The sequence below is a fragment of the Aulostomus chinensis genome, chromosome 13 (genome assembly GCF_037954235.1).
Source record: "Aulostomus chinensis isolate RoL2024-O1b breed Wild chromosome 13, RoL_Achi_v1.0, whole genome shotgun sequence".
NCBI classification, from domain to species: Eukaryota; Metazoa; Chordata; class Actinopteri; order Syngnathiformes; family Aulostomidae; genus Aulostomus; species Aulostomus chinensis.
The window spans coordinates 8,368,709-8,381,200 of NC_141332.1; the positions used below are offsets into that span (position 1 = coordinate 8,368,709).

Below are 12,492 nucleotides of genomic sequence, written 5' to 3' on the forward strand. Positions count from 1 at the left end.
AGCAACTAAACTATTTGTTAGTTAATCTTTCATCATCGATGATGAAATTCAATTTCCTCACCATTTTAGCAACTAAACTATTTGTTAGTTAATCTTTCATAATCGATGATGCAATTACTTGAGTTGCTGCACCATTCAACTATTGAAGCAGAATTTCCCTTTAATATATTCCATGTAGGTGCACATTTATCTCCACTTGGTTATGTGCAACTTAGCGACAATAGCTACGTTTCAGCTGACAATTTCTCTAGTATTATTAAACAATTACCATTGATACGCGTGAGATGGGTCTAAAGGTGGAAAATGATCGGAGAGCATCCCACTGCGTCAAACTTCGTATTAATGAAAACCTGAGGCCCGTGTTAAATAAGAGTGTCTCCTCCGCCAAATGTGCGTATTGTACTTAATAAGGGGAAACGTGTCCCAAAAATTCCTGGATGGGACGGAAAATTTGCTCTAGATTAAGAATCATTATACATATAATAACTCTCTGACGTGTTTAGAGCTGCCTGCTATAGTAATAACAAGGGAAAATGTATGAGCATAATCCTGGTGGAAAGACGCTGAATGTAAGGAAGCGGATTATTTCTGTTGCGTCTTCTTTTTCCTCAATGAAAGGCTTCAACGGCCTGTGCGCACCGCACTTGCCCTCTTACTTCCCACCAGTTATAAACCACGCCGCGCGTTTGGGTTGCACTTCGTTAGAGTTTTGAGAGAAATCGACAAGCTGGGAGAGAGTAAACATAAATCCAAACCGAGGTCCTGAAACAGGGTTATGATGACAGAGAACATGTGATTCCTGTTGGTCATAGTTCTCCATTTCCCGGCTGTTGTCAGAGATTTCCATCACCAACCAAACCAACCATGCCGTAAACAGAGCGCTCATTTGTTTTCTCCTCAGAGCAATTATATCATGTGATTAAAAACATTTTAAATAGAGCCTTTGCTGACTTTTATTTGTGTAAAGCGGATCTATTTCATGTCGGCCAGTAATGTAATAATCCCGAGCTGTCATTACGGCCCAGTTTCTCCCCGTGCGCCAAACTCCATCTGATCTCTTATGAAAACCAGACAGGCGTACACCCTCACCGGGCACCACTCTCTTTCAGCCGGGAAACAGGAGACAAAAGAACGGTTTAAGGAAAGCCTCCAAATTAATATAGGAAATGTTTGCTTCAACACAAATGCAGCTATATTTTACCTTCCAGATGGTCTGAATAAGCAGACTTAAATATTTGTTGCTTGAATCCCCCTCTGGAGCTCTGAAATGTCCCTTCTATTTATATATCCGCTGTCTAAATGGAGAGAAGCTATGAAAATAACATGTGGGTCATTCCAAATGATTACTTGTAAAACAACAACAAAATACTCAGGAAAAAATATGCTTCACAGCATTTAAACCAGACATTCTCAAGGCTGTAATGCGGTTTATTTAATGAATTTATAATGTTTCAGTTGCCTTGTTAACATTTTTTGTCCTGCAGTTTATTCGTAGTTTGTGTGTCTACTTTTAAACTCAAGCAAAAAAAAAAAAAAAAAAAAGGTTTTCATTTTTATGTTTTATTTTATTTTTCACAGCTAATCCCATGTGCCCTGACCCTATTTGGCACAATATGCTAAAGATGCTGCAGCTTCTTAAATTGATCACTGGCCATTAAATGAGTATCACTACTTTAGTTTAACAATTTGAGAATGGTGATTATGAAACTCATGAACTTGTGTCTTCTCAAATGAGCCAGAAGTGAATCAAAATAGATGTCACCTGTTGCTTCTGGTACCCCAAGTCGTTTGTTTCTGACATTTGACAATCACAGGAAAACATGAATCGTCCTTTCTTTAGTAGGAAATTCTTACCTTATAATGTATATCAGGGAATACATTTTTCATGCATTAATAAATGTTAAGTTTTTTTGTTTTGTTTTTTTCAGTTCAGGCCCCTGCGCAAGAATGCAGCTGCGCTCCTCCCTCTCTCTCTCTCTGTGACGTGCAGAGTGGAACTGAAGAAACAAACCCTTTGAGAGAAAATGGGAGAAGGGAGACACTGAATTGAGTAAAGGGAGAGAGACAGAATACTTTAGTGAGCGAAAAGAGGCGTGTCGATGATCAGGGATTCGGATGAAGGCGCGCATCTAGGAGACCACATGGAAAGACACCGGATCAATTACGCAGCGTCACGAAGCCGCTACGCGAGAAGAGCCGGTTCTGCCCTGTCCATGTCCTGCGTTATCCTTTCCTGACAGAGCTAGGACGCTAAAGCCTCACGGGCGTAAAGTCAAGGTTCAACCGGGTACGTGGGCTGTTTGGCCAGGATGCAGGGTCTGAGCTCCCGGGCTCACGCATTTTCAGTGGAGGCGCTGGTTGGGAAACCCTGTAAGAGGATGAAGGTGTCGGAGGAGCACGACTCAAGTTCAGCCGGGAGCGACACGAGCGTCTTCCCAGGTGAGACAAATGGAGACAGTCGTTGGAGTTCGAGAGTTACAGTGTTATTTCGCAGAAGCATTTGGCTCATAAGACAGAACCAAATAAAAGGTTTCGAACGTATTCATGCAGTTTCCACGACAGAGCCGATTTGATCCGTTAATCGTGATCATATCAAATTATTTTAAAGAAAACAATGATTGTAAAATGTAGCAATGGTCGGTATTTCATAAAATAGGCCGAATATTTTTGCTAAATTGAGCTTCATCAAATAACACAATTCTACTCTTTGCGCCTCCAGGTTTACAGGAGCATCCTATCAGCCAGATAAGGAAAGTTGATTCTACACGGAAAAGACCGGAGGATGCAGCCAGTGATTCTGACAAACAGACTATCAGGTCCGGGACCGAGGAATCTGAGCCGGGCGGACGAGAGAACAAGCCAGTGGACAGCGAGTGCCGCCTGGACAGAGAAGTCCGGGTTGAGCTTCAGGGCTCCGAGCTATGGAAGCGATTCTTCGAGATCGGTACCGAGATGATCATCACTAAAGCTGGCAGGTAATCTGTTCAACGGTAATCTGTGAAATATTTAGAAGCAAACTAAAACTTTTGGAAGCCTTTAAGTGGCTGACATTTTGGGGTTGTTGCTTTTCCTCAAGAAATCCAAATTGCCAATCATTCTGGGAGAGCAATAATTATTGGGCCAACTGTGACATGTAGGTCAGACACATGAATCATAAAATATGACACTATTTGTTGTTTAAAAAGCTGCACATAGATTTACTTTTAGCAAACCCTCATGAATCAAATAAAAAATAAGATCCGGAACTCGACCGTCCCCGATCCACATAATTACAATGAAGAAGAGGAACACCAACAAGAGGAAGTAAGACAGTTTTTGCTGTATGTTATTGTGTCCGTACCTGCCATGAATGGAAAAGGAGGAGGGAGAGGTCACTTTCCATGACATGATATATGGTCTCACATTTAACGGTCTCAGCTAGGAGTTTATCAGGTGTAAAACGGTTTACAGAAGTTTCAGTTTCACAGCCAAACGTCCTCAAAGGAAGTTAGATAAAAGTGGGAGTAATAAAATGAGTGCTAGAAATATTTAAATGTAACGTTTCACTTTAAAGTGCTGTTTTCAGTCGTATTTTAGAAAAAAGAGGGTCAGTCTCGTGTATGTTATCAGTGTCAGGTAGATGTTTATGGGTTGCGGAAACTTTAGGATTAAATTGAATGGAACTGAATATAATTCTATGCAGGTATGAAAATCTTAGAAATTTGATTATTTACCTCGTGGGATTTTTTTTAATGCTGAAATATTTTGTGAGTTCTATCAGATCGTTATTTATTTTAATTTCAAAGAAGTTCCTGAATTTTTTATATCAAGCTAAGTATCGTTTCTCCCTTTAGAAATGAGTTATTGGGATGCGACCACTCGCTGAAGTTTAGGTTCAAATGATTCAATTACCGTGAACATAAGCTATAAATCTTAAATGGAGATGACCTCTGGTCCACTTGAGGTCCCCGAACTTTCCTCTGAACTGGTCCGCTTTTTTAATGTAATGTTCACACATCTGTGCTGATATGGAAGCAACACCTGCCGTGGTTGTCATGTCTATCTGCGCTCTCCCTGCAGGAGAATGTTTCCATCAGTGCGCGTCAAAGTGCGGAATCTGGAGCCATGCCAGCAGTACTACGTCGCGATGGACGTCATGCCCGTCGACTCCAAACGTTATAGGTGAGCGTATTCCCTTTTCCAAACCAACGATATGTTTATTTTCTTATTTACTCAGGTGTGTTTAACCCCTCTAGGTACGTGTATCATAGCTCGCAGTGGATGGTGGCCGGAAACACGGACCACTCGTGCATTTCTCCCAGACTGTACGTGCATCCGGATTCGCCGTGCGCAGGAGAGACGTGGATGCGTCAGGTCGTCAGCTTTGATCGGGTCAAACTCACCAACAACGAGATGGACGATAAGGGACATGTAGGTAACCCAGTTTAACACGGTACTGTCTCTGCTTGCAAAGTTTTGTTATTGTGACATAAATGACGGATCTATATTTAACACATTGACGGACATGTTATATAAAACAACGGCTTTGTGGATATTAATTTCGCACATTAAGTTGCAATTTAACATTTCAGCTATGAAAGAAAATCTTTCTCTTTGAATGACAGGAGAGTAAACAACTTGAGTCATGGCTAATATTCCTCAGGAGGGTAGGCTTGTGTGTCTTTGAGGGATGAAGCCGGTGGAAATCCCTCTCAGTTCCACATTCTCCTGTAAATGTTCAGTGGATGCTCACATGTCACAGATGTGGTTACTGGTGAGGCTATCGGAGGCTTCTGACATGATCCTGGTGTTTATAAAATGCATCTCAAATGCGTGTGATTGGGGAGTTTCATTATTCTGGTAGACGAGAGCCCCATAGCGCAATTTGCGCTGCAGAGATGAAACTTGGTTATGTAAAACAGCCTCGGGGTTCCGTGGCCAGTTTGCAGCCTTATGACCAGCTCTCATATTTGGCTCAAAACAAACCAAAATTGTTTTGGTTTGTTCGTTCGTTTGTTTTTTTAGGTCAATGCTTTACGGATTTTTTTTTTGCGGTGGACATTTGTCTTTGTTTCATTTTTTTTCCCTATAAAATCTTTCACTGTGAAACCTTATTTTAACGTTATATTTATGTATCTTCTCCCAAACTGACAAAAAATTATTTGTGCGATTCATCATTTCTTGTTTCCTTTATTTAACAGAATGATTAACAGATATGAGAACTGAAAATGAGAAGAACACATCAGAAAACAATGCTGGAAAAGAGCACATTGTTGTAAAGCGCCTCAAACATACCATCTATTTATTTCATTCTCTGTGAAAATTAAAGTACATTTCTATCAAATTTTTAGCTGATAAAATTAGCATGACAAAGAAATTCAATTTTCTGTTAATTTTGTTTGCTGAATTGCACATTGTAGCCACACCCCTATTAATTTAAATGTCAGTGTGTGTTTTCAAAGTTTATGATACATGCATGTAACATTTTTGAGAATTCGATTTATTTATATATACATATATATATATATATATATATATATATATATATATATATATATATATATATATATATATATATATATATATAAACTTTCCACAGTTAAATTGTAAATGAGGTGATCTGTCCATTTGAAATGATGCCGGTATCACAAGAGAGGCTGATGTGTATTTAAACCTCATTAAAGGCAAGTTTAGACATCAACAAACTGCTTTGGTTCTGCTCAGAGGATCAATTATTCTCAGTCAATTTACAGTAAATTGATCAGTGCCTGTTAAACAGTCATTTAGGATTCATGCTGTTTCATTTTTCCTTGTCTCATGTGACATGTTTGGCCTGTGTTTTCTGACATACTAAATGATTAATTGATCATTGAAAACAAAAATGATCATGTAGTTGCAGCCCTACATGTTTGCTTTAACGTGATGACAGCAATAATACAGCAAAGGGCCACCATGTTAAAGCATCATCTTCTCTTAATCCAGATCATCCTTCAGTCCATGCATAAGTACAAGCCACGAGTGCACATCATCCAGCATGACCCTCGTATGGACTTGTCTCAGATCCAGTCACTGCCTGCTGAGGGAGTGTTCAGCTTTTCCTTCCCAGAAACTGAGTTCACCACTGTCACAGCCTATCAGAATCAACAGGTAACACTCGCTGAAACTGTACTGAATGGTAAAATACTTTGCATAGTAATTACTCACAATGATTTTGAGCAGCCTGGTTTGGCCAACTACTTGAAATCACAAATTTGTCATCCTCTGTATGCCAGAAATATTCAAAAAGCAGATGTCTGTTCGTCGTCGTCAACACACTGATCCAGTTTGTGCCTGTTTGACCTCACATAAAAATGTTTTAATCTCAACATCACGAAGGTGATGAGGCCCACTTCCCTGTGGTCTCAGCTTGATCATAAATTGCGCTGTCCTCATTTTTTGTGGCGCCCGTTGCTCATTGATTGCATGTGTTCCTGTGTAGCGGGGCTGACCCCACTGTTGGCTACCACTTCTCCAGTAACAAAGTTGTCCATGAGAAGTGCCAGCTCTTTTCATCAGGGTTCATTTTACGATCAGCAAATGTATTATTGTTGAAACTCAATAACGAGTTGTGACTGGACTGCCCACTGGAGTTCCCCGCCTATTAAACCAGCAAATAAATTCATTTCTCCTAGAACCCTGTTTGACATGGCTGATCACCCTGGTCGCTGCTGGGAGATGTAGTCTCAGAGGGGTAGAACTCTGCCACTCTCCAAGCTGCTGTAAAGTTGAGCTCATTGTTAGTTTAATACATAATGGCTTGACATGTCCACTCTAACCCATATCTGCTCCTCATGTCTGGGCAAGATCACAAAACTGAAGATCGACAGGAACCCATTTGCCAAGGGCTTCAGGGATCCGGGGAGGAATCGGTATGGAAAACCTCACTGAACATCAACACTTGTTTTAGCTACAGAAAGTGCTTCACTCCAGGACCCAAGAGAGATTTAAGGTTTAACCACTAAAATTTGATGCCACATAAAACCATCAAACGTGTAGTGCAGAATTTCACACCTCTCAGAGCAAATATTTAATTACCTGGAATAACTTTTTACACTGCTTTTATAGTATTTATGTGTGTTTATGTGTACAGGGGGGTGTTGGATGGGTTGCTGGACTCATATCCCTGGAGAGGCCCTCTCAGCTTGGACTTCAAGCCCTTTGCCATACAGCTCCAAGGTATACTTTACAGCAGCTCTCATTTCCTCTCTGGTCCAGGCTGCTTTTATTGCCATGATTCAAGTTTCTGCCGTATTTCAACAGGGAGCTCTGGGTCTTCCAATAGCAGCACTTCCCCTCTGAAGGGTATCCTGCCTCTCACCTCTTCTTCGTCCATTCATCCTTTCTCCACACTCTCCTGCCAGGATGTCACTCTTCATACCCTCACTCTTCCTCTCTACGGAAAGACCTCAGCTACATCCCCACTGCCCAGCAGAGCCTTGTCCTCCATGGGAGCAGACAGACTGAGAAGCCTGTCCCCACTGTCTCCACTAACAGACCTCCCGCTCCTCTCCATGTTGCGGGGAAAGAAACCCCCCCACTGTAGGGATCCATGTCTTCATGGGTCTCCGGGGAACTCTTCTAGTCTGATCCCCATCCACAGTCCCCTCAGCCCTCAGGGAGCGGCCTCCTCTCTTCTTCCTCATCTCTCAGACACTGCTGGCCCCTACTGTCTTTACAGCTACAGCTTCCCTCTGAACCCTCAAATCGCAGCTATTACCCGGCATGCCAAACTAGCCGAAGATACCACAGACTGTCTGCTGCGCCAGTCTCCATGGCACCCCACCATCAACCACTGCCTCTGACAGTTGGACCACACGGGCTCATTGAGTGTAATGAGCCAAAATTTATTGCAACAAAACAGAAGGGTCTGATTCTCTCTTAGCTGAGTCTAACTTAGCAACTTGAAAGGAGTCATAAAGAGTGTGTGGATGTTTTTATTTTATGTACACAATGCTGGATTTACCGGCAAAAAACACTGTGCACTGTGCAGGTCTTCTTCACCACGCATTCCTCCCAAAATCAAAGTAAACAGAAAACTAGCCCTGATTTTAAAAATAAATAATAATAATACTTCAGCCTCTTTAGTGTTCAACAGAATATTTCACACACCCATTAAAGGCACTGCAACAGTGTTCAGCATGGATGGACATGAACACATTCGTGAAACTGTGCCATGAAATATTTTTCATATATTTTTTTTCTTCAGGTCATATACCAGCATTCAAATAGGTCTTTTTAACATGTGTAAACAAAGTTTTCTTGATATATTCATATAACTACACAGTATGAAATGGAAAATAGATATGCACCATTGTGCAAGAGGATGTACATCAGTGTCTTTATAACTGGAAAGTCTTCATATTGCAATTATCAAGTGGTATTCAGTGAAACTGCACAAAAGCCTGTTTTGTTTTGTTTTTGTTTTTAGCTGAATTGGCTTGTCAGGCCTGGCCACCCTTGACTAATAACATGAACTCATCAGATCTCTGTGATTTTAAGGGAAGAACAACAGCTGCCAGTATTCAAGCAGCCAGTTTCCACTCCTGTACTTTATTACCAATAATAGGACTAATCAGAGAAGCATGGGGGTGAAACGGTTATCCTATAGGCGACTTTATTAGCCACAGGCTAAAAAAAGGCTGGAAGGAGGCTGCTTGCCCTTTAAAATTGGCTGAAATAGTCTTGTCATCATGATTGTAGTCGTTGCTATAACCTTGTTCCAGGATCAACAGTAAATCAATACTGCTGTCAGAGACTGTCAGAGACATGTGGAAGGCTTTCGGATTGGATTCGTGAAGAAGATTCGGTGCTGGATAAAAACCTCTCACTGCTGCAGGTCAACATTATGCAGTGTTTTTTCATCCATACCAGGGGGAACGCCCATTCAGCTGCTGATGTGATAATTCCTGCCTTCAACTCTCCAAATTCTCCCTCCTTCCCTCCCGCTTGGCAGAACAAGGAACAGCGGTTTAGGCAAAGCAGAGGAAATGGCCTGTTTCCCGACAAACGGTCATAACCAAACAGTAATTAACTTGTCATGGCCAAGAATGACAATGAGCTAATGCGCACTGGACGTGGAAATAGCAGGAAAGAGTTAATTGAGGAACTAGAGCTGGGGATGGCCCATGTTTGAGTGAGCGGTCAGGTGCGCTGGTATCAAACAGCCTGCCCTTTGTCTGCAGACGGACATAATCTCGGCGGTTATTTGATACTGTCTGTCATCTGCATGTTTGGCTATGCAGAAAAATCGTCTTAACTCCCAACTAATTCCTGATCTTTCAATTAGACAAATTGCTTTCATACCAGGATGGTTGAACTTGCACCTGCTTCTCTCCAGTGTATGCGGTAGGCTAATGCCAACAGTCACACAGGCTTGCAGCATACACTAAAATATAAGTACTTGCCAACAGTTTGATGTTAAATTTAAATAGTTTGGGGAAACACACTCACCTGTTTTCTTACCCAAGAGTTGGTTGAAAAGAGTGATACTACCCTAGTTTCTATACACGAATATGAAGCTCCACATTGAGCAGCTGGTAAGCTTAGTTTTGCGTTAAGACTCAAATTGTCAAAACTGTAAGACAGATGTTGTTTCTTTTTTGCAGTCTAAAAAAAAAGAGATTTAATTATGATCTTTGGATGTGAATTTTGCTACTTTTGGACAGTGCAAGGATCGCTGCGAGTTTCCTCTTTTTCCAGTGTTTATGCTAAGCTAAACTTGCAGTATCCATTGAAATGTGCTCATCTAACTTTCAGCAAATTAAGTGAATTCCTTTAAATAAATTGCATTTTATGACAGTTGTAAAAATTTTGTTTGAAATTATTTCACTCTCTTATTTCCTCTCTTAACCAAGTTGCCGTCTTGTTGGTCGAAAACGATTAACAATTAAAGAAGTTAACTTTGTATCAGCCTGTCAAAGATTAACCACACTGTTATTCTCCCGCATTGTTCACTTTCTTTCTAATTTGTCAACATAATCCACCTCAAGGTGTTGGCTTAACCAACATGGAAACTTTGCTGATTCAACTTTCTAATAATAAGGAGAAAAGTTTCTGGAAGAGTCTGGAGTGATTGACAGCCAGTAAAGGGAGAGAAATTTGACCCTGAAGTCATTTGTTTCCAATCATCTGAAATGGCATCCTGAAACTGGGGAGAAGCTTGGCTGCGAGTCGAGATGTGTAAATATACTCTGCCTTCATTAGATTAACACACACACACACACACACACACACACACACACACACACACAGTACTACACGCATATGTCAGTTATCTCCTAATAATAGCTGCCATATACTGGCTCATAGCACTTGGCACTTGGCTTTACACACACAGACACACACACACACACACACACACACACACACACACACACACACACACACACACACACACACACACACACACACACACACAGGTCATCCTTTCTCCATTCAGCTACAAGCCCTCCAGCCAGGCTCGTATTTGGCTCTGCGAGTCCCTTGAAGGTTTACACTGGATGCTATTTTCTCTGCAAACTCAATAAAAGCTGGTTATTTATCAGGTCAGATTATGGGACATGACTGAGCTCAGCTGTAAAGTTAAAAGTGAAAACAGCTGTGGCTGAAATTGAATTAGGCTAAGTGAGTAATGTGAAAAGCAAGGGCAGTTTAACAGTTATTAAGCGCTCCTCTATGGACAAATCAAGCAGGCATACGTCTCCAGGACATAGAGAGTCCGCCTCCCTTCTCCAGTGCTGTCACTTCACTCTGTACATGTCATTATTTCCCATCCATCTATCTTGAAGCAATCCTGCACTGTCTGCTACTGCAAACACATAAAACTCCATTGTAGTTATGTCTCTGTGTGCGCAGACTCATCGCAGCGTGTCCACCATACATCAGCACGTGCTCCGTCACAGGCCCGTCTTAAGGAGCAGAGGTTGAATGAGTGGAGGACAAACAGCTTTTACGTGTGGTCTGTTATACGACCTGCATGTTTGTGTGTAACTGAGTAAGTTCTACAAAGTGCTACATCTGGGCCTCACACTGCCATTTATCCTAGAAAGTTTCAATGCTCAAAATTGCTCTTTCACTGTGATTCCTCTTTTCTGGGATGATGTGTTTTCATTCATTACATGCATGTATCAGATTTATCTTGTGAAACACTGACATATAACACGGTAGTGTATATATTTCATAAATACAGTCACTGGCTACTTAAAACCAACTTGAGCTTACTATGCATGAAACTCCCGCTCACTTGCGGTGACAATTGCACGTACTAGATACAAGCTTTGACTTCAGGGGAGAAATAACCAAGGGGGTCATTTATCCATGAAATGACATGAAAAGAGGATAAAAAGATGAAAAATGAGACCCTAGCCAAATGCCAGTCACTCAGTGTCAGTGTAATGCTTACTGTTAGAATTTTATCACATACACAGCTGCTGAAGTCCAGACTGACAGACACAACCATGAAATTGATCATAAGCTTGAGGGAAGTCTTTCGACGTCATGTCAACAATGTTTACCTCCCTTGTTCAAATCAGTTGTTCCACTTCAAATCATGATTCCAATATTGTGGTACTCAGTTGATTCCAATAGAATTCAAGGAATCTCCTCCCTGTATTTTACCATATGAATCAACAAAGGCAACTGATGATGAAGATGAGCAACTTGATGAAGAAAGCAACTTCGTTACTGTTGTTAATTTTAATTGACTCTATGACTGTTTAATATACCTTTTTGTAATAAACAAAAGTGCAGAGAAAAAAAGGGTTGAGTAATTACATCAAAAGAAAGACTTGAGGATATGACAGGCACCAGAATGAGTTAATGAATAAGACATGAAGAAAATGTATGTCCATATCAATGTGGGACTTATTTATATACTTCTTTTTGGGAAAACCTTTCTGTTGTTAGCCCTACATTTGAAAACATTGAAAATGCAGACATTGTGTTTATACCAATCAATGCCACCTTTGACCACAATGGGGGTTGAAATGGGAGAGTGGCACTGTTTTTTCAACTCAGACAAAGAAGATGGTGATTATTTCCTAAAAAATGAAATGAAATTATGTTTATTATCAGGCCACATTACTCTGTGTATGACCATTCTGTGTGGCCATGTGCTATTTCATATGGATTCAGTCACTTGGTGGGCGGCATGGCTCGGAGGTAGAGCAACTGAAGGGTTCCTGGTTCGATCCTCACTTCCCCCGTGACCATGTCAAAGTGTCCTTGAGCAAAATACTGAACCCATGATTGTTCCCGATGAGTAGGGTGGCATCTAACATGGAAACTCCACCATCAGTGTGTTCAGTCTGTGTGAATCGGTGAATGAGATGACACTGTAAAGCGCTTTGAGTGCCACAGTCGCCTCACAGCACGAAGGTTCAGGGTTCGGGTCCCGCCTTGGGAATGGGATCTTTCTGTGTGGAGTCTCCATGTTCTCCCTGTTCCTGTGTGGGTTCTCTCTGGTACTCCAGCTTC

General features: G+C 41.2%; 1 protein-coding gene across 1 annotated transcript; it reads left to right on the plus strand.

Annotated features, from left to right (window-relative positions):
• The first annotated feature begins 2,309 nt into the window (after window positions 1-2,309).
• On the plus strand, window positions 2,310-7,820 carry tbx22 (T-box transcription factor 22). The gene is made up of 8 exons (XM_086222457.1): window positions 2,310-2,466; window positions 2,789-2,975; window positions 4,060-4,161; window positions 4,236-4,410; window positions 5,962-6,126; window positions 6,823-6,887; window positions 7,109-7,194; window positions 7,279-7,820. Exons 1-8 carry the CDS (start codon window positions 2,310-2,312, stop codon window positions 7,818-7,820), a joined length of 1,479 nt encoding a protein of 492 aa, XP_086078583.1.
• Window positions 7,821-12,492: the final 4,672 nt, after the last annotated feature.